Genomic DNA, 27,408 nt, shown 5'->3' with positions numbered 1-27,408 from the left:
AAAGGGGGAAACTCTTCTTTCCATATCACTGCCTCAGCCCACAGATACATAGATATCAACCAATATTTCATTGGTCTCCCAGGATTTCATTCTTTGATCACTTTTTCCATCTTCTCTTTCTACTCCTGCCCAGAGTCCTTTCTCCATTTCTGTCTTAGGCTGCCTGCTTCTGGCATCACCAGTCATTGAGAAGGAACGAAGTTCTTCTTCACTTCCTGAAGGTCCACTTGCTAAGCACAGCTGTGCCTGGAGCCTGCCGTCCTTGCCTGCTCTCTCACCAATTTGTAACTATGTATGACCATTTCTGATCAGACCTAAGACCCTCTGTGCAGTGGGAGGTGTGTGTAAGTGTACCCATGTCTGTTTTATGGACCTTGGAGCCCTCACAAGAATTCTTGGCTCTGAATTCGCATCATAGTTATACTATATTCCCACTTTTCTGTCCCAGCCAAGTTCTCAGTATTAGTTTCACGAGGGAGTCCTGAGCTTTGCTATTTCTTGGACCCTCATTAATAAAGCTGCTACTCTGGTGTCCTTTTGGCTCTATGTACCTCTTTTGTAAAAGAAAAAGAAAGGGTAAGGAGTGGTTGGCACCCTTAAACTGCAGCACTTTGGATGAACTCACTGGTACATTCAGAATGCCTTGCTCTTTCTTGCCTTTGAGCCTTTCTGTAGGCAATGTCCTTTTCCTGGGGTGCTCTCCCCTCCCGCCCAGCTCACAGTCTTGTCCCAGTCACATTACATGTCCCTCTTCTTTGTGTGCCCCAAGTACTCTGTAAGCATTTTATCACTACAATTTACACTGTTTGCAATTGTACACCTTTCTCCCCTAGGTGCTATCATTTCTTCTTGTCTACTATCAGTCTTCAGAAATACTTGTTGAAATTATAAGTACACATTAGTTGCAGATATTTTTTCCTGAGTTTTACTCCTTTCTTTGTCTCCTTTCCTTCCTTCCTCTCTTCCTGATGGTGGTGGTGGTGGTGGTGGTGGTGGTGGTGTGTGTGGGGGTTTCAACAAGTCTCATTGTGTTGTCATCCTCCTGCCTCAGAATCCCAAGCAGTTGGGACCATAGTCATCAACCACCAAGCTGGTCTTAAGGATGGGCTGAAAATCAAACTCCAATGTCCCCTGTGGCCTCTGCCTGTCTAGCAATAGCACCTGGCACATTCTACCTTAGCTGCAACAGGCTTTTATTTATTTATTTATTTATTATTATTGTTATTATTACTTTTGCTATAGGGTAAATGGGATCACTAGAAAGAGAGAGAGAGAAAGTGTGTAATCAGCCCACAGTGGTGTGGGGATGGGGAGGATAGCCACCATGTAATCCCTTATCTCCACTCTACTTTCAAGCCACCAGGTTCGGAACTTGAACCCTATAGCCGGCCATGTGGGACCCAGAACCTTAACCTCCATGCCACCTGTTGGTCCAGCATCTTTTAGGTATGCAGTCCATTTTCTCATATAGTTGAGTAGCCGTTTTTCCTGTTTTTCTCATCTTCTTTATCTACCTATCAAAATATTAGTACACTGAAAAGCGCAGTTACAGAGAAAAGGTTATCCATATATGAGGACCAGCAGTTAGTGTAATGGTTATGTCGCTGGATTCCCACGTAGTTGACCGCAGTTCGCATCCCGGACCTGGTGGCTTAAAACTCATGCCGGGCACATGTGCGTGCGTGCCTAAGGTCCCAAGAGGAGAATGGAGAAGAAGGGATTGCAGCGTGGCCATCCCCCCTGGGGGGGGGTGATTTATCACTTTCTGTCTCTCTGTCTCTCTCTGTCTCAGCAAAAACCTCTTCAAAAAAAAAAAGAAAAAAAGGTTACCCATATATGAAAAGGCGGAATTGTGTAAAATCACTTCTTCCTAGTATTCAGGGATAAAAGTTACCCTGTAGCATGTCCGTATAATTGCATGCTAGATAAATAGAGTACTGGACTTCTCCAGTCATTATGCAGCATCCCTCTCAAATGAGTTCACTCAGCATGTGGGGGAGTCATCTGCTCATGTGATTAGCAAATGGAGTTTATGAGGAAAATTAATTACAGTAGTAAAGTATTATTTCAAACACAGCTTGAGTTGGAAAGGACGAGTCAACATGCAAGAAAACATTCCAAAAGTCAGATAACTCACAGAGGCAATCTCTGTGGGGTCTTCAACAGCATCTATGGATCCACAGGACATCACAGACGAGATTCGTGGGGCCGTCTGAAATTTTGTGCACAAGTTTGGATATATTTATTTTTCTTTGGAGTGGATCCACAGCTGTCATATCTCAGAGAGAGCACATATATAGAGCTCTGTGGCCACTGGCACACCTCTAATCTCTGTGCGTTCCCTGCTTCATTCCTAAAGTTACTTAACCTGTGTCCATTGCTATCCTGTAAACTAAGAGGACTGGCATAGGCATGAGGTTGAAGGGTGTCACAGCTCCACATTCCACACTCTTCCTAAGCCAGTCTTCCTGGAGATGTTTAATGCACGGTTTCATAGCAGCAGATTATTTGTCACATGCCAGGCATGACACAGAACACTTCACATACAGTGCCACATATCTTTAATCTCCACAATATCCCAAAGGGTTAGATACTATTACTTTTATTACTATAACATATCTTTTTATTATTATCATTTTTTAGCTTTGCTATAAGGCATGTGCACTTGAGAGAGAGAGATAGGGAGAAAGAGAGAAACCACCTACCAGAAGGGATGGTCATACTACAATCCCTTCTCCCTTCTCCACTTTCCACTTGGGAGTTTGGGCACACACACACATATACTCAGCATGTTTTTCAAGCTGCCAGACCCAAGACCTGAGCCACAAAGTCAGTCACGTGGAATCAAGATGCCTGTTTTTATTATTATTATGATGGGTTTTTTTGAGAGGTTTTCGCTATAGGGTGCATGTGCTCGCCAGACAGACAGAGAGAGACAGAGAGACAGAAAGTGAGAAATCACCTCCCGGAGGGATGGCCACGCTGCAATCCCTTCTCCATTCTCCTCTCGGGATCTTGGGCATGCACGCACATGCGCCCAGAGTGAGTTTTAAGCCACCGGGTCCGGGACGCAAACCACGGTCGACTACATGGGAGTCCAGTGACATAGCCATTACGCTAACTGCTGGTCCCTGGAATCAAGATGCCTCAACCAGCATGCCACTGGCTGGCCTGACTCACTATTTTATATTCAGTATTGATCATAGCACACAGCACCTAACAGGCTCTCGGCAAGAAGTATGTTGGATTATGCGCTGGAACAAATGCATGACCAAGCAGGGCAAACAATATTATCAACGATTTCATTCCACATCCCTTTTTGTCTCCTTTTCTTTCCCTCACACTTTCTTACCTACCTTCTTCTCCTGTTTCCTTTCCTCAGAAGAGACCAACTTCCCCTTTATTCCCTTCACCCATCACCACTTGCGTATACACTTAGTTATATCTTTTGACAAATAACCTTTTGCTCCAGAATATTAAATTTTGCTCTTCACTCTCTCATCAGCTCTACTGAAATCCTTATTATGTATGTAGGTTTTAAGAAAGAAATCTGATTAAAATAACTTTCACTCAAGCTTCCCAAAGAGAATACTAGTTCATCAAAATAATCTACATAATTGGAGAAACTTTAGAACATTTGCCAAGTATTAAATACCAACATTTCTCTACCCCTGCCAGAAAATGCTGCAGCAGGGAGACTGTTCATGAAGGATGTGAGCTCCAGTCAGCACCCACTGAAGCTCCCAGGCTGCCAGCCAGCTGCGCCAACGTGTGCTTGAGGGTTTTGCAGTGGCTATTTCTTCTTACTGCTCTTACCCTACTGTCTGAACTTGACCATGGCCCTGGTTTCCTTTGTATCTACACTTTGATTAGTGCCTTTTTAAAAAAAGTGTATTCATTTATTTCCTCCATGAGAGAGAAAGAAAGAGACTGAGAGACAGACAGGCACCCACAGTAGGATCCTCACGCCGTGAGCCACTCCAGACTCGGTTGGTTTAAATCACGGGCAAGTGCGCATGCACCTAGTGTGCTCAGAAAGGTCCCAGCATGGGAACCCAGGGCCTTTCCATGTCGGTCCAGGTGCATTACTTCTGCACCACCACCTGGGCTCCAGTTAGTGTCCTGTTGACCCTTATTTAGCATCTGCCCTAGCTGAACCTCTGCTTTTAGCTACCTATTCCATCTAAGTACTAAAAGAGTTAAGATCCAAATAAAGGATAAGAAAACTTTCTCAGTCTCGACTGTGCGAGGAGTGAGCTACTGCTCTGCTTCTCTCTTTTTTGTCTCTTCCTTCTAGCAGTCTGAATGACAAGTTACCAAGAGAATCATTACTGCCAAAGGAAAGATGCCTTTCTTTTCTGTCTCAGGCTCTTAGCACTGGCTCAACGCACACTTCTCCCATAGCTTTGCATGGTTGCCTCCTTATTTCCAGTTTCAATTGAAATTTGACATCTGCAGATCATCCTTCACTCCTAGATGAAGTGAAGCGGGCCTCTTACCAGTCACTATCCATCACATTACTCTGTTTGTCTTGCCTTCTTTTTTTCCTTTTTCTTTTTTTGCTACAGGGTGCATGCACTTGCCAGAAAGACTGAGAGAGAAATAGAAAGTGAGAGAGCACTCTCCAGGGAGGATGGCCATACTGCAATCCCTTATCCTTTTCTTTTACTGTCTTGGGATTTCAGACACACACACACACACATTCTCAGAAAAGCTTCTGGATCCAGTGCAGGACTCAAACTACTGTCAGTCATGTGGGATCTGGCTACCTAAGCCACCACACCACCTGGATGGCCCTAGCTACTTGGTTATTTAGATAATTATATCTTGTTACTAAGTGTTTGATAACATTAGCCTTCTGGTTTATTTTTTCTCTCTAAATTATTCTCTTTAATGAAATGAAATTGAAAAGAAGACTGAGCAGGAAAGAAAGAAAATGAAATTAGGCAGTTCTTATGAATCATATTTTCTCAGGAAGCCATTAATTAACATACTGGATAGCCACACATAAGGAACAATGTAAAATTCACATAGACATAAGGTATCTTTCTATCCTCATAAAAGTTCATTACCATCGGGACCAGCAGTTAGCATAATGGCTATGTCGCTGAACTCCCATGTAGTTGACTGCGGTTCGAGTCCTGGACCCAGTGGCTTAAACTCACGCCGGGCTCATGTGCGTGTGTGCCCAAGATCCTGAGAGGAGAATGGAGGAGAAGGGATTGCGGTGTGGCCCCCCCCAAGGCAGGGGGGGGTGATTTCTTGCTTTCTGTCTCTCTGTCTCTCTTTGTTTTTCTGGCGAGCGCACACACCCTATAGCAAAAACCTCTCCCTCCCCCCCCGAAAAAAGTTCATTACCATTTATCTGAGGGAAACAGACACACACACACACACACACACACACACACACACACACAATTAGAAATAATATAGGTATGATGATTATCACAATTTATTGAGCAGTAACTATGTCCTAGGTGCTGTGCTTAGTATTCCTTATCATTTTAAAATCTCATGCCATCTCCAATTACTGACTCCACTTTAAACACATCATAGCAAAGGGTAAGATACTTGTTCTGGGACCAGCAGATGGTGTACTGGTTATGCCATTGGATTCACACATAGTTGACTGTGGTTCAAGTCCCGGACTCAAAACTCACACCAGGCAACCCTGAAACTCACACCAGGCAACTGTGTGTGTGTGTGTGCCCAGGATCCCAAGAGGAGACTGAAGGAGAGGGGACTGCAGTGTGGTCATCCCCCTGGGAGGTGATTTCTGGCTTTTTGATTCTCTCTCTGGCAAGCACATGTGCCCTATAGCAAAAATCTCTCTCTCTAAAAATAAAAACAAATAAACAAAAATACTTGTTCCATATCACAACATTAGCAACTGGTAACACTTGCCTTCAATCTGAAGTATGTTTTATTGTAAAGATCTGGGCCTAAGTGGCTATGATGCCTTACCCTGGAAGGAGAATGTAATAGACACTCGAAAAAAGGTAGAAGACTGGGGGCCAGCAGGTAGCATAGTAGTTAAGGTGGCAGACTTCAACATGATCAACCATGGCTCGAGTCCCAGACCTGATAGCGTGAAACTCAGGCTGGCTGTGTGTGCAAATAAGCCTCAAATCTCAAGAGGACAATGAGGGAGAAGGGATTGCTGTGTGGCCATCTCCTCCTGGGGGTGATTTCTTGCTTTCTGTTTTTCAGTCTCTCTGGCAAGTGCACATGTCCAATAGCAAAAATCTCTCTCTCTCTCTCTCTCACACACACACACAGACTCACAAACCAAACCAAAAAACTAAAAAAAAAAAAAAAAAAAAAGTAGAAGATTGAATTCTAAGCACATCAAACAAAACTGTAATATAAAAATCATTGCCATCCCAAAATGTTATCTCGATGTTGTCCATTAGCTTCCCACAGTTTGCTGGAGTGAAAAATTGCCCAAAAAGGTACAATGGGACTTTCTAAAATTACTATGACCACAGACTATGTAGATTTCCTTCCAGTGTAAAGGGCTCTCATGGTCGTGGGCACCCACTACTTACAGCCGAAGGAGAAGTCCTTTATACCTCAAGAGTCACGGAGGTAGGAAGACCAGAGATGTTCAATGGGAAGCATGGAGTGGAAAGGCAGAAATGAGAAGAGAATGATCCTGACCTATCCTAACAGCTGCCTCTCACTTACAAAGAACACGTTGACGCTTCAGGAACTATTCTTAGGCTCAAATTTTCCTAGTACTACCATTCCTTAAAGAAGGTGTTACAAAACAGCTTCCTCTAGGCCCTGGAGATTCACATAATGCTAAAATTCTGAAATTCTAAAAATCTCCCTCTTAATTCACACCTGCCCTGCTTGCAATTTGAAACCTCGTCTCTAGTTGATAAACTCTGCTTTTAAATCTCTTCCAAAAAATGAAAAACAAAACAAAACAAAACTTAAACATGAATAAAATGATCTTCTCAATACTGTGGTCAAGCCATGTATGATCTTCCCTAAGCTGCCAAGGGACCAGCAGTTGGCATAATGGCTATGTTGCTGGACTCCCATGTAGTTGACCGCAGTTCGAATCCTGGACCTGGTGGCTTAAGCTCACACTGGGAATGTGTGCGTGCACACCAAAGATCCTGAGAGGAGAATGGAGAAGGGATTGGGGCATGGATATCCCCCCTGGGAGGTGATTTCTCGCTTTCTGTCTCTCTGTCTCTCTCTGTCTAGCTATTCTCAATGAATGCAGATCAAGAAGCCAGTAGGGAAATACACAAAATGTTATAACTACCATCTTTTCTTAAAAAAAAAGAAAAGAAAGAAAAACTAGAAGAGGCAAATAAGTGACTGGAATGATGCCGAATAGTTTCTATCCAAACTACAGAGGCTAAACATTCCCCTGAACATTGGCTAGAAAATGAATGATAAACCTGCCTCATAACCCAAAACACCTCAAACAGAGGATTTGGTTTTCCTTAAGCCCATGCTTCTACTGGCTTCTACATGAATTGTTTTGCCTTAGAAGTTAAGTGCTTCTACCCTACTTCTTCATCATTTGACTAAGTCATAACTGAAGTGTCACAAAATATACACATTAGCACTAATCGTGCTTAATATTTTAAGGGGAAAAAAGATTCTTCACTAGGCTTATCCATCACCATTCTCCATGCCAACTCTTCCTTGCGCCTGAACAGTTGAGAACGGATGCATTACTGAACACATTACAAGGCGCAGAAATGTAGAAACCAAAGGTTCACACTTTAACACTGACCTGCTCTGCATGAATTTGCAATAGTGCAAATCAGGCTTAATGGATTATTTACAAATTAAAATGAGAACCAATGACGCTGCATGCTATTTTCTCATTTCCAATGTTCTGAGGTAGAATTTACGTAGCGTTTAATAACTCACCACAATCTAAAAGCCATCATAGTTTTTAAAGCAAGGTTTGTCCTATTCTAAATATAATTCTTAAGAGGAAACGACAACAACAAATGGATACTATTTATAGTCCTGTGTTCTATTTTGGCAGCCACACTTGGAAAAGGGACAATCCTCTATGAGCAGTTGAAGGATTCAGGATATTTAACATAATGCACAGGCAAAATTATCCCACTGTCTCCATGGACATAAGCTGTGGCATGTGGTTCTTCTGTTTTATTACTCAGTATTCTGGGTTGTTGCTGCTTTTTAACTCCTTGTAACTCCATCAGACGATAAGTTCCAGGAGGTTCCAGGACCTTGTCTGTCTTGCTTATCGATAATTGAGTATTACTCCACAACTAGAATTAACTACAGTGTGGATTTTTACTTAGTTTGAGGCTGAACATTTTCTAATAGTCAGAACCACTTCAAGTTAGAAATGCTGGTGAAATGTTTTACATAAAGGTGGGGCTGCAAATAAGTATGGCTTTTGTAAACAGTATTCATATTCTTGAGTAGTGAGTTGGAACTTAGGCTCTTAAAGAGCTTTCCAACATTGAGGCTTTGTGATTTTAATATAGACTTCCCCAATCTGGGTCATCATTTAAACTGAAATTATCGGGACTTTTTTTTTTTCCTTGTGTTGAAATTTATATATAACTTTCCAGTGCAAAAGATAAGTTATGTTCTTTAGTTTTAATGCTTAAGTCTGTTTAACTTTCACATAAACTTATAATGCCTCAGTTGAACCCAAAGTAATTTAGTATCTGCTTTACTATGAACTATTGTTCTTTATTTATCACTCTCAGAATGTATGGCCTAAAGATTGAGGTAATAGTTCTCACTGATGAAGACTATAACAATTTGGCCAGGAGACAGGAACAAACCATGACATAAGGTATTAATAAAGTTCATTTACCCTCACACCACTGTAAATAATCATAGAAAATGATCACTATACTTCATGGACCCAGTGTCTGCTTGTAATCATAGGGAGGTTAAGCTACTTACCACAAAAGAATAATAAATCTTGAATCCAGGTTTAGCTACAAAGTAGTCATCCGACTTGAATGTTATTTTAATTTGGTTTGTTCTTGATGTTATCCTTGGAGGAACTTCCTTGTGTCCACACCACCGTCCTCTAATAACAGTACTGGTTTCAGATATATCTTCAACTTCCACAAAATCATACCTAGAATCAGTGTGACATAAATGAACATGTTTTGCTTCAAGCGGATTTTGAAATTCATCCTTTCACTGAGAAATTAAAATGAACAGTTGTGATTTCTCATGACTTACCATCTGAAATGAAAATTGCAACCTGCAGAAGTGTTAAAAAGGAAAGCAATTTTGGATGAGCTTTTCCAAATTCAAACTTCAATAATCTATTCAGAAAGAACACTTACATACTTTAGCCACATCTCCTGCCAAATCATCAATAATCAAAATGGGCTCAATTTGAGCATCTGGCTTAGAAAGTTTTCCTTGCAAAACCAATAATCGTAATCAGTTGACATATTTTAGGAGATGAAGTTTGAGTTACATGTCTAAATATTTAGTGTTTAAAGTTTTTCAAACTAACTTCCACTTTGAATTAATTCACCATATTCAGTACTTCCTTGAGAAAGGAAATAATCTTTATCTATGTAGCTTATACAATCAGCATTCTCACTACAGAACATAAATAGACATGGGCATGTTTTATAATTGTATATTTTGTTTTTGGAAACTGTCTCTTGGAAGGATATCATAAAATAGAAAATATTTTGGGGCCAGCAGGTGGTATGGCAGTTCAGACGCTTAACTCTCACATGGTTCACTGCAGTCTGAGTTTTGGACTCAGTGGCTTGAAAATCACTCTGGGCACGTGTGAATGCATACCCAAAATACTAAGAGGAGAATGGAGGAGAAGGCAATGTGGCCATCTCCTCTGGGGGTTGATTTCTCACTTTCCCTCCCTCTGTCTTTCTCTGGGGAGTGCATACACCCTGTGGTAAAAACCTAAAAATAACTAAAATTAAAATAGGTTATAAGGAAAAGCATGTAACTGTGGGGAGAGATGTATGCTAACCACTCCTGGAAAAATCTTGACTGGCTAAACCAGGGTGTGATTGAGCATAAGAGCAGGTTCACTTTTGCCATTGTCAGAGAAACATGGAATCCCAGAATTAAGATAGCGAAGGCCCCTGTAGTTATTCCATGTGACATTCTGACACTCAAAAGTCCCTCCATAGCATCCCATCATCCTATCATATGATAGTGCATCTTCTGTGAGAGTTTATACACTCTAGGGGTTATCTAGTCTCCTTCCATCTTGAGTTCTAGGAATCGCTGCTTAGAGCTGAACTATGCGCCTTTCAGTCTGATCATCAAGGTCGCATCCCTCCGCTCTCTCTTTTCCCAGGATGACTTCGGATGTGAAAGTCACACAAAGGATGGGCATTCTAGATGAACAGTGGCAGAAGTCTCGTATCGCTTATATTTTTCTGTCACCATTACCAGAAGAATCAGCATAAGAAACAGCATCTCTAACTATGAAGAAAAAGCAGTGTGGCTTTCTTGGTCTTATGCATGCACTTTAGAGTTCTTATTTGATTTGGCCAGGTAATATAAGGAGTAGGTGAAAAATAATGGTATTGCGACTAAATTTCTTTGACAGTGATTTATAAGGCTTGTATGTTCTTTGCCTCAGTTTCCTTACGGGCAAAATAAGAAGGCTTTTATAACTTTAGTAGCTGGATATCTCTTGGGTGCTGTGTAAATTAATTATTTAACATTTACATGGTGCTTGGAAGGTGGAAAGTGCTAACAAAGAATCATTATTCAAGCAATAAAATATTACAATGTAAACATCAAGGAGGCTTTGGAACAGATGGTAGAAAATCAATTGCAGTTCATTTTATATACACTATGTGTAAATCATATTTACTACATTAAGCATGGATATACATGAAACTTTTAAAATAACACAATGGGTCACTTTTGTTTAAAAAATAACACAGTATCTATTTAATTTTAACTCTGACTCTGAAGTCAAGGGAGAATCATTTCGTTTCTTAGGATCTGACGTCAGTCTCTGATCCCTTTCCCTTCTTCTCTCCACTTTTCTACCTCTTACTCCTTTACTTTCTTCGATAAATTAGAGAAGTCACTCAATGTGATGAAGGATCCAAAATAAAAACCATCCTAAGTCTTCCTCTCCTATTTTCAAGGTAAGGGCATTCAAAGGGCTTATTGCCAAGATTAAAACCATAGGCCACTAGTGGTGGTCTGGTTTCCTTTCTGTGGTATTGTGATATAATAAATCTCTTATATATATACATGATTTGGAGGCCAGCAGGTGTGGCGTTTAAGGCACTCATCTCCCACATGGTCAACCATGGCTTGAGTCTCATACTTGGCGGCTTGAAACTCACACTAGGCCTGTGCGCATGTGTACCCAAAATCCCGAGAGGAGATGGGAGGAGAAAGGATTGAGGTGTGACCATTCCCCCTCAGGGGTGTGATTTCTCACTTTTCCTCTCTGTCTCTCTCAAGAAGGCACATGCACCCTATGCAGGAGTGGCGGAGGTGGGGAGAAAGAAAGAAAATTAATAGATATTTGACCTTTGTCCTTGATTCTTGTCATGGAGTTTCTAAAACCCCTGGATTTCCTGAGCAACAAGGTGAGAGGAACACATTGATTATTCAAAGTAAGCCCCTTTGGGGGCCGCCAGGTGGTGTGGTGGTGAAAGGCATTGGACTCCCACATGGCCCACCATGGTTCAAGTCTCAGACCAAGCATCTTGCTTACTCACTCCCCCTTATGCCCACTCTTGTTCTCGCTCTTGCTCTGTCCCTCTCTGGTCGAATTTAAATAAATAAAGTTAAATAAAATAATTCTTTAAAAAATATGGGGAAAAATGTATTCAAAGTAAACCCCTTTGAATCATACCTAGCTAATGCTAATGAGGTTACTCCCAGTGGACCTTAAATAGCTTCAGAAAAGGGACTGGTCACTAGAAAACTCCAGGCAGGAATAGAGAGTTGGAATTTTTCTAAGCCACACCAGACTTCTGGGGACAAAAGGCCTGAGACTGAGTTCAATTACCAAGAGTCAATGATTTAATCAATCATGCCTATATAATGAAAACTCCATAACCCCCCTAACTATGAGCTTCAGAAATTCCAGGTTTGTGAACACAGCCAGGTGCTTGGAGGTGGTGATCCTGGGTAAGGCCCCTGCCCCCATACGCAGCCCGATTCATCTCTTTCACTTGGCTGTTTCTGATTTAAAGACTCTAATAAACAGGTAGTATAGGGAGGGGGTGGTCTTCAAAATGTTAACGGAAAACATGTACCATGAAAACAACTATGCATAGATTTTGATTTTTTTTTTTTTGCATCAAAATAAACCCAGACTTTAATTCTATTTTCCCATTAATTTTTTTTTTTTTTTTTTTTTTAACGAGAGAGTTTTGCTATAGGGCACATGTACTCACCAGACAGATAGAGAGAGACAGAGAGATGAAAAGCAGGAAATCACCCCACAGAGGAATGGCCATGCCACAATCCCTTCTCCTCCATTCTCCTCTCAGGATTTTGGACATGCATGTACACGCCTTATGTGCAAGTTTAAGCCACAGGGTCTGGGACTCAAACTGTGGGTAGCAAGGTGGGAATCAGCAATGTTACCATTAAGCCAACTGCTGGTCCCACTGTGAACTTTTTGAAGTCTCCCCATATGAAACAGAAGTGTTTCCTTGAGTCTTGTGAGGTGTTCTGGCATATTACTGAACTCAAGGAGGTTCCCTGATCTCTAGTCAGGACTCGGAAGGACAAGGCGCTTGGCATCTAACACAGGGGTGGTCTTATGGGACTGAGCCCTTAACCTGTGGGACACAGCAGTAATTCTAGGTAGGGAGTGTCAGAATCGAATTGAATTTGAAGGCGACCAGCTGATATCAGAGAATTGGTTGGTGGGGGAAAATAAAACCCACACACACTGCGTCACACGTGTTCTGTGGGTAGAACAGATCATGCTACCTTCAACGTCATCACCTTTTGCCATATTAATAAGGTTATGGCTTTTTTCCTTTGATTTTTTTTTTAATAGAGAAAACATATTCTCCCTTTCAAGGTTGAAAAGACGCTAGCTCAGCTTTAGTTTATTCTCTTTGTAAATATTAACTGGCTCTTCCTGCAAGTATTCATCTCTGCTTTCCGGCATACATTACCCTCTATGCTCCTAGAAAGTAACAGTCACTCCTGTTATTCTCAGGAAAGTAGCAACCTAATAAAAGCTGTCTGCATAATAAACATGCAACAAAGGACAACCCAATTTGAGGCACCTCTCTTTATTATTCAAAGGAAAATAAACCTGCTGAAAGAATTTAGCAGTTCAGTAGTTCATTGGCAATGCAGAACAAGTGCATGCAATAAAGTGGAGAAAGGGAAAAAAATCCTTCCCAAGTCTTATACATGCTAATTAAGTGAGTAAGATGCCCTGAGCTGACAGCTGAAAGGACAGCCCAAACTTCCTCTGATAAATATGCTAAGAAGAGAGAAGATTATCAGGTACAGTTTTCATTTTCTAAGGCTGTCCTAGAAACTATAGAAAACAGAACTATCTGAGGGGCAGAAGGACTCTGGGGTGGCCTCTTCCTGTTCACACATAACCAACCTTCAGATAAGAACTTCCTTGTAAGGTCACTGGACGCTCCTCTATCCCCATTTGCTCCCAGTGTGCGGGAAAATCATTATGGTTACAATGACTGTGGTCAACTTCTTAGAGTTAAGGGGGTCTATGGTCACTAAGTCCCTGGCAGGCTTTGACCAGGGCCTCATAATGGAGTTGCAGGTGACCCCAGATGTCCAATGCATCTACCTGCTCGCCAAGGCTATTCTGCACCTGCATGGGATGAGGACCTCCAGTATCCATCCTTCTCTTGGAGTCATGCAGTCGTGACTGAAGTCGTTACTGAAGTAAATTTCTATGAGTTACCCAGGTTATTAGGCCCTCTGCAGCAGCTGTTGACGGCTGTCTTATCCCCTAGGGCTGACACAACAGCTTTTTGAAAAAGATATGACACATCTTGGGTAGATCCAAAAGGACACAAAAGCAATGTTTGATGTGTCTGTTTAACTTCATCTTTTTTTTTTTTTTTTTTTTTTTACCTTAGATGGAATTCTAAAATGGATTTTTTTTTTCACTTACCTACAGATATCATTTTCTGCTTCCTCTAAGCCAAACTGATTGTCAAACGCTAGCTGGATCCTGGTTTTCTCCTGGGAATGGAGCCGCCACGTCAGCAGTAGGTTCCTGGGGTAGCTATTCGGGAAGCGAGGACTCTGCACATGGCCGTTTCCTGTCACCTGGATGGTCTCATCTCTCCGGTACAAGTCTGTGAGGTGATTGCTCTCTGTTAGTAGTCACAACTTGTAGAAATTAGTATGTTGCTCCAATTACAGGAAAGCAAAAACAGAACAGTTTATAACACATCACATTTCGAGTCACTTCTTGGATTTGTTTCAAATTTTAACATCGAATAGTTCCCTTCTGGTTAAATGAACAACACGAATGTCTATTACCCCCATGTCCTCACATTCTACACACCTCTAGACTTGATGCTTAACACACAGTTTGAGGGCTCTCACATCCTTCTTGATAAGCAAAACTGAACAATTTTTCTCAAAAATCAGGTTCCCGCAGATTGCAACCAAAATCAGCAAATAATTTCAAACAGTTCATCTTCTCTTCTATATAATACAAATAAACTATTTTTTTATTACAAGGTATAACATGTATCTCCAGCAACTAGCATAGGAGTTAATCAATAAAAATCGTTGAATGAATACATTAAAAATGAGTGAAAAACAACAACAAAAAGATTCTAATAGTGTTTTTTGACTACTTTTTTATATTTGGAAGATATTTTCCCATTGAGTTTCTCCATTGTAAAAAAATCATAAGTTTTTGCCTTGGTTTTCTGTTACTTTAAATAGGTTTGTATGTATGTATGTTTTTATTTATTTTCTGTGTGTTGTATAGTAAGTATTGACTGGGCTTTGGTCATGGGCTTTTAGGAAGGAACTTCCAGACCTTTGGAATTTCCCAAGTGATGAGTATCTGTGTTATTTATTGTGGGCTCCCCAACCATACATGAGAGATGCAAATGATATCATTCACTGTGGGCTCTTCCTAGTTCCAAGATGGGCCTGGCTTCCCCAAGAAGACCAACCATGTGATTCAAGAGTAAGGACTTTGAGTCATATAATATCAGTGTGACCTCCCGAACTCCAGAAATGAAAGAGGGGTTGGAGATTGAGTCCAATCACATTGCCAATGATTCAGTCAGTCATGCCTACATAAGGAAAGACCAATAAAAACTCTGGACACCAAGGCCTGGGTAAGCTTTCTGGTTGGTAATATATATTGATGTGTCGGGAGGAGGGTGATGAGTCCTGAGGCTATAGAAGCTTCACTGTTGGAACTCTTCCAGACCTTACCCGGTATGTTTCTTTATGCTGGCTGGTCCTGATTTTTATTCTTTATAACAAAACTTTTTATTGTAAGTATAGTGCTTTTCTGAGTTCTATGAGCTGTTCAAACAGGAGGGGTCCTGTGTGGGGACCTCTAAAATTGCAACCAGTTGGTCAGAAGTGCAAGGGGTCTGGGACTTCCAAATTTGCAGATGGTGTCTGAAGTGAGGGCAGTATTGTGGGCTGAGTATTTTCCAGTATTTGGAATTCTTTGCATTGTTAGGTCCCACCCGAAATAGACCTCCAGCCACAGTCTATTTGTGTTCTCCTGCAGAGAGTTTACTTTGAAGCCTATAATTCAGTGAGTCTGGTCAGGGAGAGTCTAAACATGCTGGTGAAAACCACTATAAGGTAGGGCTGCTGAGGGTGGCTGTTAAAGCTTCCAAAATAAGAGAGAGCGAATAAGCAGCAATTGTCACAAAAAATAGAAAAGCCTCTCTTACAAATGCTTTTGTGCATATGGGAATTTAAACTTTTGGGGGACTCATTCAATGTTGAATGTGTTGCAGCCTGGTCAGCTAGACTTTATGTGTAGGAGAGTTCTAGTCAGAGCAATAGGAAAAGGGGCTGATGTTCCTGCCTCCAGATGAGACTGACTCGGTGCCATGTTACCCTTCTGGCAAACAGCCCCCAGACAACCTCCTAGGAGCCCAAGAACATATTTGCCAGTTGACCCTCTATTCATCTCTTCCCTTGACAACACAATAAAACTGTAGGAGTGAAAATCACATGTCTGCTCATACAGACATAAGAGGCTTTAAGGAAATGGGGTCAGAAGACAGTTTTCTGTGTTGACCTATATGAGTTAGCAATGAGTGACAATTATTTATTAAACATAGACTCTAAACATAACAGACTGTAGTATTTTCAAGACTACTATCACTTGAGCATTACTTTCACAAATTTTGCTACATTGTCTTACCTCTGGTACTATCATTTGCTTAACATTTCTCTTTAATTAATATTTTTAATAAAAAGCAGTTAATAATAGAATAATAAAACTTTATATCAATAGTGTAAATAGCAACTAGATACCATTTGCAATAAATAGAAGGTAATCATAAATCTAAATATATAACTAAATCTTAAAATATACATCTCAGCTGTTCAGATTCCTCATTTCTGTAATAAGAGGATCAAGTGATACATTTTCTCTTCAGTTCCTTGGAGGAGTAATGGTCAGTGGTTCTATGGATTATTTTTTTTTTTCCTGTTCCCAATACTATGCTAGGTTCAGATGGGAGTAATGGTCAGTGGTTCTATGGATTATTTATTTATTTTTTTCCTGTTCCAAATACTATGCTAGGTTCAGATATAATTTAAGAATGCTGAAAGAATGGTTCTTGTCTTCATACAGCTGCAAATTAAGGTGATGCCTAACACACAAGTGTAAACAAGGCAATGAAGGAATATTCAGTGTTGAGTTTCAAGGCAGAGGCTGCTCAGAGGCTGCTCAGAGGCAGGGAAAGCTAGAGGTCTAGTGTAAATACAGGTGTGCGCTTGGGGCTGTGGTAAGAAATCAGCCCAGAGCACGGTCTGAGTGGCCCTAGTAGGACCTAAGGGGGTCTAGGCTTGAAAGGTAAACTGTGGAAATGTTGAAAGCCAAGCACAAGTGCCTGCACTTGATAATGGTTAGAAACAGGAAAGCTCTAGAAAGGGTAAACAGCTTGTTGAAAACATTACCCCATCCATGCTACCAAAGACAAGCTGGAAGGAGAGTGCTTGCAGTGGGAATGTCTCCAAAGAGGCAGTTGCTAGAATAATAAGGTTTTGACCTAGAAGGGCAGGTAGCAGTGATACCACATAGGAGGACAAAAGAGGTAACAACAACACATGATACACAGGGACTTGGCCAGGACGTACTGATTGACACACAAGGGTACTGCAAAGGAACGATTCTGAAAGAAGTCCAAGTTTGGCTCTCAAGTGGTGAGAAACAACTCAAGCGGGAATGTCAGCAGGGGATCCAGGGCTAGACAGAGCTGAGAGAACAGAACAGCTGTGAGGTCTCGGCTTAGAGGGGAGAAGAAGCCATGAGATCACTGAGCCTTGGAGAAAGTGTCCTGAGAAGAGAGGGTGAGCGTGGTCCTGGAGGACTTGTCCAGAGGGAGCAGGTGGAAAAGGAGTTCCCCGAGAAATGAGAGCAGTAATCGCTAGGAGAGAAGCCACGTCTAAGACAAGCTGCCAGGAAGGGGAGGATTTCAAGGACAGAGTGGTCAATAATGTCAAATGCAGGAGTAGGACCAGGTGACAACAGTCACAACAAGGCCCCAGAACGTGGCAATAAAATTGATGACACCTTTTCAAAGTGCACTTCAGATATTTTTGAAAGAAAGAGATGGCATTTTTTTTTCCTCTAGAACATTACCAATAGTAGGATTGCCTGAAAGCTACTATTAATAATTCAGCTTATAATTAAAGTAGCATCTTTATGGGGTTGGTTGTCAGAAAAGTCAACGACTCATTTTTACATAGAAAAATTATGTCATGACTTTTCTGATGATCCAATGCAGACACACACACACACACACACACACACACACACATACACTTAAAAATTTTTGCCCGAGGACCAGCAGGTGGTGTACTGGTTATGTCACTGGACTCCACATAGTCTATTGTGGTTGGAGTTCTGGACCTGGTGGCTTAAAACTCATGCAGGGCGTGTGTGTGTGCATGCCCAAAATCCTGAGAGGAGGATGGAGGAGAAGGGATCACATCATGACTATCCCCCATGGAGGGAGGGTGATTTCTCACTTTTTGTCTCTGTGTCTCTCTGGTGAGTGCACATGCACTATAGCAAAAATCCCTCCAAATAAAAATTTTTTTTGCCTGAGGACACATGTGCATGCCACTGCCAGAAAGAGACACAGAGAAAGGGAAAATGAGAAAGCAACTCCCATGGGAGATAATTACTCTGTATTCACTTCTCCTCCAACTCTCTCCCCTTTCAGGATTTTGAACATGCATGCACACATGGCTGGTGTGTTTCTCAAGTCACAGAGCTCAGGACCTTATTGAACTAGAGGGGAAAAAAGCAATCACTTTTCTGATTTATTTCTCAACAAAAATTATGTCAAAATAGACATAGATACAAACAAAACACGAAAAACAGAAAACATTTCTGTAGTGCTTACTGCATGCTAGGCATTGTTGAGGCACTGCACGTTTCATTTAGAGGATCCAGTCATTTTATATATATGACAGTGTGTGTGTGCATGTGGGCATGCGTGGATGATCATGTATATTTATCACAACACACTGAGGTAGGGGTTATTATTACTACCATTTGACAGATGAAGGTTATGGGGAACAGAGAGGTCAAGCAAATTGTCAAGGTCACAGAGCTAGTGAACAGTGGAATTAGAATACCAAGTCCGGTTATCTGGTTCCAGAGACAATGCCCTTAACCTCTATGGTATAGAAATGTCTGAGATTTGCTAGAGGCAATTTTAGATTCTGTGCCATCTGCAATCCAGTTTGACTTTTGAATCACGTTGTTTACACGTAAGTTTTAACTTCATGCCCATTTAGGGCTATCCTTAGCAGAAGAGTCAATTATAGACACAGAGAACAACCTATCAGGTGAAAGCTGAGATGACTACCAAAGTATTATATACAAACTCACATTCCTGAACAAAGGCATTTACGCTGCTGCTTCAGTACTAAGCAAACATTTATGTACCACAGGCTTCAACAGAAGTGGTTTAAAGACATTATTTCATTCAATCCTTCTGACAACCCCACCCAATGGGTAATACCCTAACTTTATAGGGGAAGTTCTGAGAATTTGAGACTTGTGACCTCAGGGCTCAAAGTAGTGGTGGAATCAAGATGCGACCTCAGGCAGTCTAATTTCCAATACTGCACTAGCTGTCATGTTACGAAAATAGGAAATAAATTACTTTTGCTAGATAGGGAATAAATGCTATGTGTGTTTATATGGCAGGATTGTAAAGTCTTATTCTGCATTTTAATACAGGAGGTTCACATCATGACAAACTCTGAGCTATGTGTTTGCCCTAAAAAATAAAAAGGTAATTAAAATAGAAAAAAAATCAACCATCAGAATGTTTTGTCTATTCTGTCCTCAACCATTTTACAAACTCAGCTCATGGGACCAAGTAGCTGAGAAGTTCAAGAGAAGCCATGGCAGCTCCGACGCTTTTCTCTGGAGGTGGTCTAATACTGTATGTATTAATAAGCCCTTCCAGTGATGTTGAGGTACCCTAAAATTTGACAACCTGTGATGGTCTTGTACTCTCTTGCTTCTTATTTTCGACTTTCCTGATTTCTCCACCTGCATGCTTAGACTTCCTAGCTCACACCTGGCTTTTCATCTTGCCTGCTTGACTGGTGGCCTGTCCTGGACTCATTTTCCTGTCTGACCTTACATCTTCCTCCCTGACATTGTTTCTAGTACACAATGACCTAGGGCAAGAGGCTACCCACCACGGTGCCTTTAATTGTATCTCTATCTCACCTCTTATCTAGCTTTCCCTCTCCATGGAGAAGTCATCCCTGGCACCCCAAAATATATTTGGTAACCCATCAGCACATATTTGGGTTGTCCAAAAAGTCATGACACGTTTTTCTATACAAAAACTATGACTCAGTAATGCTTAAGGAGAAACAAACTACAAATAATGGTAATACTCCTTTTCTTCTTAGATCATAATATTATTCATAACAACATAAGATGCAAGATATAAAGAGAAAATACTGAGTTGTTGAAGTAAAATAAAAATATTTTATCAATGATTCTTTAAGAATGAACAGCGATATATTTGATTGTCAGAAAAGTCATGATGTATTTTTCTACACAAAAACAGTTGTGTTGTGCTACCTCCCACAAATGCAGTGGAACCATATGGATGTACCCATTTGCCCCAGGGTCCTCACAAGACAGCTAGGAGCCATGGTTTACTGACAGTCGCAACCCTGTATAGTCTTCAGCTATAAGTCAAAAGCAAATAAGTGAGTCAGGAAACTCCTTCCTCCCAAAGGGATCACCAAGTATCTCTGGTAAAATGGCTGTAGTATGACTCTACACAAATGCAGTGGAACCATATGGATGTACCCATTTGCCCCAGGGTCCTCACAAGACAGCTAGGAGCCATGGTTTACTGACAGTCGCAACCCTGTATAGTCTTCAGCTATAAGTCAAAAGCAAATAAGTGAGTCAGGAAACTCCTTCCTCCCAAAGGGATCACCAAGTATCTCTGGTAAAATGGCTGTATTATGACTCTACATGTCATAGCAATGATGTCTGTGCATAATGTAGTTGAGTGGAAAGGAAACCATATAGTCTGCCTTCTGCTGCTACATAACCACTGTAAGCTCACTGAATTTGTGTGGAGTGAAAACAGTATGCATTTTGTAAGTTCATCATTAAAATAAGTTGACAAAAAAAAAACTTCATTGTTTCCATTCTGTTTTTTTTAAGTTATTATTATTTTTGTTGTTGTTGTTGCCTTAACAGGTAAAGTTAACACAAAGATGTTAAAATGATTTGATGCAAGTCAACAGAATGGAAGGCTGGGGCTGGCCCTGCAGTGCAGTGGTTAAGTGCTGTGCATGGAAGGCCAGATCCCACATGGCCAACAATGGTTTGAATCTAGGCTTCTGTGGCTTGAAAAACAAGCTGAGCATGTCTGATGTCTGTGTCTGTGCCCCAAATCCTGAAAGGATGGAAAATGGTGGGAAAAGAATTATAGCATGGGCTGCTCTGATTGTGGATTTTTTTCTTTTCTCTCTCTCTGTTTCTGCCTACTTCCTCCTTCTGGCAAGCACACATGCCCTTTGGCAATTAAAAAAACAAACGAAACAATGAATGGCAGGTCTTGAATTCAGACCCACTATGGTCTAGTCCAGGTAACTTTCCCCTATACCACAACTAGCAATATTAGACACATCATGTCATCTTTTTGCTTCTGTTTCCTAATCTAATAGTTCATGGAGTAGAATAATAAGGCATGTCAGACTTCTTTCAGGTTCAAACTAACATACACTTCTGCAGCTTTCTTTCAAGGGAACAAAACTGCCAGTGGCTTGACAATGGCTAATAAGCAAAAGGGAGCGATGATGGGAAAATGGAGTGAGAAATCCAAAATCTGCAAAGGGATAAATGGTTAGATACTTACGCCCTCTAAAAACTGGAATGACACAGAGTTGTATACTGTTCTCTAAAGTAACATTAGAAACATGATTTCAGCAAGTTGTTCAGATACTATAGTTTAGGAAAACCTTTATTTCTCATTAACTATAGAAACACATCCCAGGAACACAATTTTCTACTTAACACATTAATTTATGTTGAACACATGACAAAGTAATTTAATCGTTTAGTGTAGTATTCTATCGCTCGCTCTTCTCAAAACGAAAGACTTAGTAAAGAGATAAAAACTAAAGATACTCATAAGTACTTTACAATTACTTCTAAAGTTTCATTTGAAAGTTAGAAAATAATATCTGAGAATATTAAAGTCTTGAGAGAAGGACCATTTCCTCTTCAATATAACTCCAGTGAGCTGTTAGTCTGGGCATATGGAGACACCCAAAATATATCTGTTACGTACATACATGAATGAATGATTACTGCAAATAATGCATATTCAGAATTCTTAAAAACAATGCATTTGAAGTATGAGTTCAAATAAAAGGCAGTAATATATAAAGTTGTAAAATTCCCCGAATATTTTATTTCTAAGAAATTCAATTTCAACATAGCCGGGGGACTGACATTGGTAGGAACACATTTAGCATGAGCATTAAAGAATTATCTTTGGGAGTGTTCCACTGAAATGGTTCTGCTTGCCATCAGGTTTAGTTATTAACTCGGAAATGACTATCTCCTACTCTGCCCTACGTCCATCAAGGAACCTACCAACTGCATCGGAGCCAGGCTCCACCACACTCTAGAAAGTATGACACAAAGAAAAGAAGAAGACTATAATAACCGTTGGAAATTTTCCATTATATTTGGTAACTGCTCTCAGATCTATTACTATTAATTTATTACCATTAAGTAATACAAAGAAGCTTCAAAAAGTTTGTGGAAAGAAGAGAATTAAGGTATGAATTTTTTTGGTGCAAAAATTTTGAAATGCACGCACAGTTTATTCATAGTACACATTTTCATAATACACACAAACTTTCTGAAGACACTCCTCAGATATGAAATCAGGTGACTAACTAGCATCTACAGGTTCCCCTGCTATGCACCAACTAGTGCAGAATAGCAAGCTCACCAAGATGAATCAAAAGTCAGCATTGTGCCTTGGGAATACAGTATTATTATTAGCATCATTCAACCACCTCAAGTAACCCCTGCTGCTCATTCAACAGATAAAAACATAGCATAGAAAGTTGTTCTAGGATGCAGAATAGTAGCTATATTAATGAGATACGGTACAGAATACTGTTGAAGAGGCAAAAAGAATTAAGGGGAGATGGAGAATATAAAAATGAGTACGGAAGGACATCCCCCTAAATAAAAAGTAAATAGGTCAATTTGTAGAACTCATTCGAAACTACATAACTGAGATCAAATTGAATTTAATTAGGTAATTTTCCATCAATTATATCCTACTCAAGAAGTGTAGGATTGGGCCCAGCATTGGTGGGATGGGCGAAGATGCTCTGCTCAACAGGCTGGGCTTGCAATGGGAGCCCTGGGTTCAACTTCTGGTCCAACCTAATGCAGGGATTGGTGCTGTGTGCCTGAAATTCCCACAGTCCAGCTCAGGAGGCTGAGGCAGGAGGACGGTGAGCTCAAGACTGGCTAGGAAACAAAATGGGACCTGTTTCAAAGAGCCAGGTATTACATGTGCCTGTTGTCTCAGCTTGGAACTGACATAGGAAGATCAAGACAGTGAGTCTCTTCCTTTAAAAAAAAAAAAAAAAGTACAGGACTTGGGTCTCACCAGGTGACTGATAAAAGTGAAAATTAGACTTTAACAAATGTTAGTTTAAAAACCAGCATCTAATTTTTTAAACATTTTTTCCCTAGTGTTATGTAAAACACTGAAGCTTGAGGACCAATGAACTAAATTCTTGTGGAGGAATTAATGGGAGGGTCTTCATTAAAGAATTTTAGGTTACCACTGTGCAAGCACACATTCCTAGTGAGAACCCATCTTCAGTGGCCCACATCACTTTTTAAACACAATATTTACCTGTTCTCAGTCTTTGGCCTGCCTTTACACATGTCAAGGGAAATGCTGATTAAATAGGAGACATTAATTTAAATTTCATAGTGGAAACTTTACTAAGAACTGAGTAGTAATACAAAACCTTCCTGTTTATGAAGTTTTGGGGAGAAGGGAATTGGCCGTTTGCCCATTACAGATCTATTTTTTCCTAATTGTAGTTCCTTTTGGCTCAAACCGAAGTGTTTACATTTTCTAAACAATCTTGCTTATAGTAACAACTTAGAGAAAATATTTTCAGAGAGCGATCACTTGATTATTCCTCAAGTTCAAAATTACTCTTCAAGAATCTGAGTTCACCAAAAAAGAAAAAAAAACCCATAAAGCCCTTTTGAATATTTGCCAGAAACAGTCACCAGGAGTATAGTAATGTCTGAAGTACTAGCTGATAACTAGTACTCGTTTCCTCACTAGATCTTTTTTTTTTTTTTAATTGCAAATTTTTGTCAGAGGGCGTGTGCCCTCACCAGAAAGAGACAAAGAGAGAAAAGAGAGAGGGGCAAGTGAGAAATCACTCCTTAGAGAAGACTTGCCACACTGAAGTCCTTTCTCTTTCATTCTTCTTTTGAGATTTTGGGCATACACACAAACACACACACACCCACACACACACACACACACACACTTGGTGCGTTTTTCAAGTTGAATTGCAGAATCAGCCATGTCCAGTACCATAACCACCATGCTACCTGCTAGCCCATTAGATCTTTTAATGTACAAAGATTTGTTTTGTTACCATACATCAGAGAGCAACTTGTATTTTATAGATATTTATAGATTGCAAAGGTGACTGTAAGATTATATTACAATGTAAATGTTTTACTTTATTGAAATGATTTTTAGTCTATTTTTTAAATTAAAATGTGGATAAAGATTAACCTAAGTATCCATGTTCTACTTTATTATATTATGCCAGTTCATACTAATTGACTCTCTGGTAATTTTCTTTTTCTCTAGTGTAGTTTTTTTGGGTTATGACATTGTCACTTATATGTAAAAGATCTTAAAAAAATAAAACTTTAACACTCAGAAATGTGGCAGGTGGGGAAAGGAAATGTTGAGTAGCATGACAGAAAGTATTACAGAATCAAAGGCGTCTGGATACAGAGATCCTTTCCATAATATTAAGCACTCAGAAAACAACAGGACAACCTCAATGACAAAAATATCCACTTTAACCACTGCCAACATAGCTCAGAGATACAGAAAATAGCAGGCAAAACAGAAAGGAAACATACCTAGGAGTTACTAGACTGTGCCTTTTTTTTTTTTTTCTAGAGAATGTTTATTATAGGAAAACCACCAATGTTCTTATAAATATCTCAAGGAAGACTATGTACTGAAAGTGTGTACTTCAAACATTCACAGAGAATGAGACTTTTCTGAAATTATAGGGTAAGTCTATGGAGAAAGTAATCAGTCCTTAAAAGTTGATGTGGGATTGAAGGGTATAGAACAGAGAAGATGATCATGAAAAATCCTAATGATTAAAAACTGATATGCATGGACAAAGAGAAAAACATTTTCTTTTTCGCTTTTTTCCCAGTGCCTGGGAAAAAAACTAATTGGGAATAATAAAAGAACCGCATGGCTTACTGTGTGTGCCGTATGTATTCTTCTGTCTATATTTAATATGTAGAGTAGTTACATATCCTATAATGAATACATTATGCATATTTGAATTACACTTAGACGTTTATTAAACTGTATGACTTTACTGAATAGATTCAGTCATTTTTCAATGGCAAATTTCACTAAATACCAACTTTTTTTTTCACATTTTAGTATTTTTAAATGAGGAACTAGTTCATGATTACTATTTTATATTATTGCCAGAGGCATATACACACTGTCAGAGAGACAGAGAGAAAGAGAGAAAGACAGAGACTGAGAGAGCACTACTGGGGCCTGGTTTCACATAACCCCTTTTTCCTCCGTTCCTCCTTCCTATCAGGATCCTGGGCATGTGTGCACATGGGATTCGAACTGTGGTCGGCTATGTGGGACCTATAGGTCCCTCCACACAGCATTTAACTGCTGTGCTACTGCCATATAGTTACTATTAAAATAAGTGGCTAGCAGTTAGGAAGAAGAGCAATCTGGGAATATCAATAGCTGTCACAGCCTTTACATGTGTAAATTTGCCCATCCTTAGGAGATAAATGTTCTCCTGATTTTGGTCTAAGATACTTCCATTAGTAGCACCATATATAAATGAATGATAACTTAGAGTTGGATTACCTGTCATGTGTAATGCCTTTATAAAGACTGCACTGTTATTCAGCACAAAAATAAAAAGTTGTTTGTTTTGCCAAAGGGCAGGGCACATTCCAGAGAGAGAGAGAAAGAGAGAGAGAGAGAGAGAATGAGAAAGCACTTCTCAGTGGGGCCTGGCCATGGCCCAATATTTTCCCCCTCCATTTTGCCATCCCCTCAGGATCTGATGCATGCATGCACATACTTCAAGCCACTTGTGCCAGGACTCCAACTGTGGTTGGTCACATGGGATCCAGTTCCCCCTGCATAGCATTTAGCCACTGCACTAGGAGGTTGGCCCAATAAAAAATGTTTGTACAAATAAATTAATATAAAAAAGAGATCAAAATAGGAATATACAAAAAATGGAGAAACGATATCCCATTCAGACTCTCTGGGAAAAAAAAAATAACCAAGTGCTCTATGAGACCTGGGCTGGGAATAAGTATATAAATAAAAACTGTATTTTGATTTGTCACTGAAAATCAAGGAAATAAATTCCCTGTCCCCCTCAGATGATAAAATTAAAAGCAGTAGAAATGACAAAATATCTCAGAAAGATCAAAGAACTGTCATGAGAGAGTAATGTAAATAATTCACTCACTGTGATGGTGCTAGTTACTTGCCAAAGTCTCATGACTTTTAAGAGAAGTATTTAACATCCATTTCTATGTATCTCGAGTAGGCCAAAAATGATACAATTAACTAAGTAGAAAATGTAGATGGATTTCCAGTATTCCCCAATATCCTTAAAATTCTTTTGTGTATGAAAAGTGCTGAGCAAAGAAAATCATGATAATGCACACTGGCGGTGAAAAAGGTCATGTTACCCTGAGGTTATGTATTAAAACTAAAGGACAGAAGTGATTTGCAAGACTTTTGAAACTCAACACAAAAAAAGGCTTGGATTTGGGCTTTTACTGGGATAATGAAATAAAAGAGATTATACTTTTTGGATAAATGCATACTATTAGCATTTTATGAAGCAGAGCTCTGTGTGCTTTTAATGTAAATCTTTTTTTCTTCTCCCCTAAAGCTATTACTAAATCAATGATAGGTTATACAATGACTGGTGTTTTAGGATGCAAAATCCTTTGTTTGCTTGTCAGATCTCACACTAACAAATCTCTTCAAATACTGTTACCTGGCATGCCTCCTCTATGAACTCTTCCTTGCAGTAGGGTATACACATAGAATGGTACTGGTGAGGACAGAAAAGGTTATACCGGTCTAAATCTTAGTAGTTTTAACATCAGACACTGACTGATGGATTGATTAAGTTGATTCATCTATTTCTTCCCTAAGAGAGAGAAGAAACAGAGAGGAAGAGAGAGACAGGCACCCCCAATAATGTCCTCAGGCCTTGATCCACTCTCAGTCTCAGCCAGCCTGGATCACAAGCACGGTGTGTGCACCTGGTATACTTAGAGCATCTTGGGAGAGGAATCTAAGACCTTTGTCATGTGGGTCCACACATGGAGCCACCACCTGGCCCCAAAGATTTGTTTTT

At 40.1% G+C, this 27,408-nt stretch overlaps 1 protein-coding gene across 2 annotated transcripts in view; it reads right to left on the bottom strand.

Moving 5' to 3' along the window:
• PDGFD (platelet derived growth factor D) overlaps window positions 1–27,408 on the bottom strand; it is a 293,702-nt gene that overhangs the window by 103,322 nt on the left and 162,972 nt on the right. Inside the window, exons 2-3 of one of the 2 annotated variants that reach the window (XM_006150078.3) lie at window positions 14,108–14,312; window positions 8,923–9,103 (exon numbers count right to left, since the gene is read on the bottom strand). In XM_006150078.3, coding sequence (XP_006150140.1) covers window positions 8,923–9,103; window positions 14,108–14,312 — 386 coding nt within the window. The remainder of the gene's footprint in view (window positions 1–8,922; window positions 9,104–14,107; window positions 14,313–27,408) is intronic. The other variant, XM_006150079.3, reaches the window with a different exon arrangement.

This window comes from Tupaia chinensis, unplaced genomic scaffold (assembly GCF_000334495.1).
Source record: "Tupaia chinensis unplaced genomic scaffold, TupChi_1.0 Scaffold000276_1, whole genome shotgun sequence".
In the NCBI taxonomy this organism is placed as follows: Eukaryota; Metazoa; Chordata; class Mammalia; order Scandentia; family Tupaiidae; genus Tupaia; species Tupaia belangeri.
This window is presented reverse-complemented; position numbering and strand designations above follow the sequence as displayed.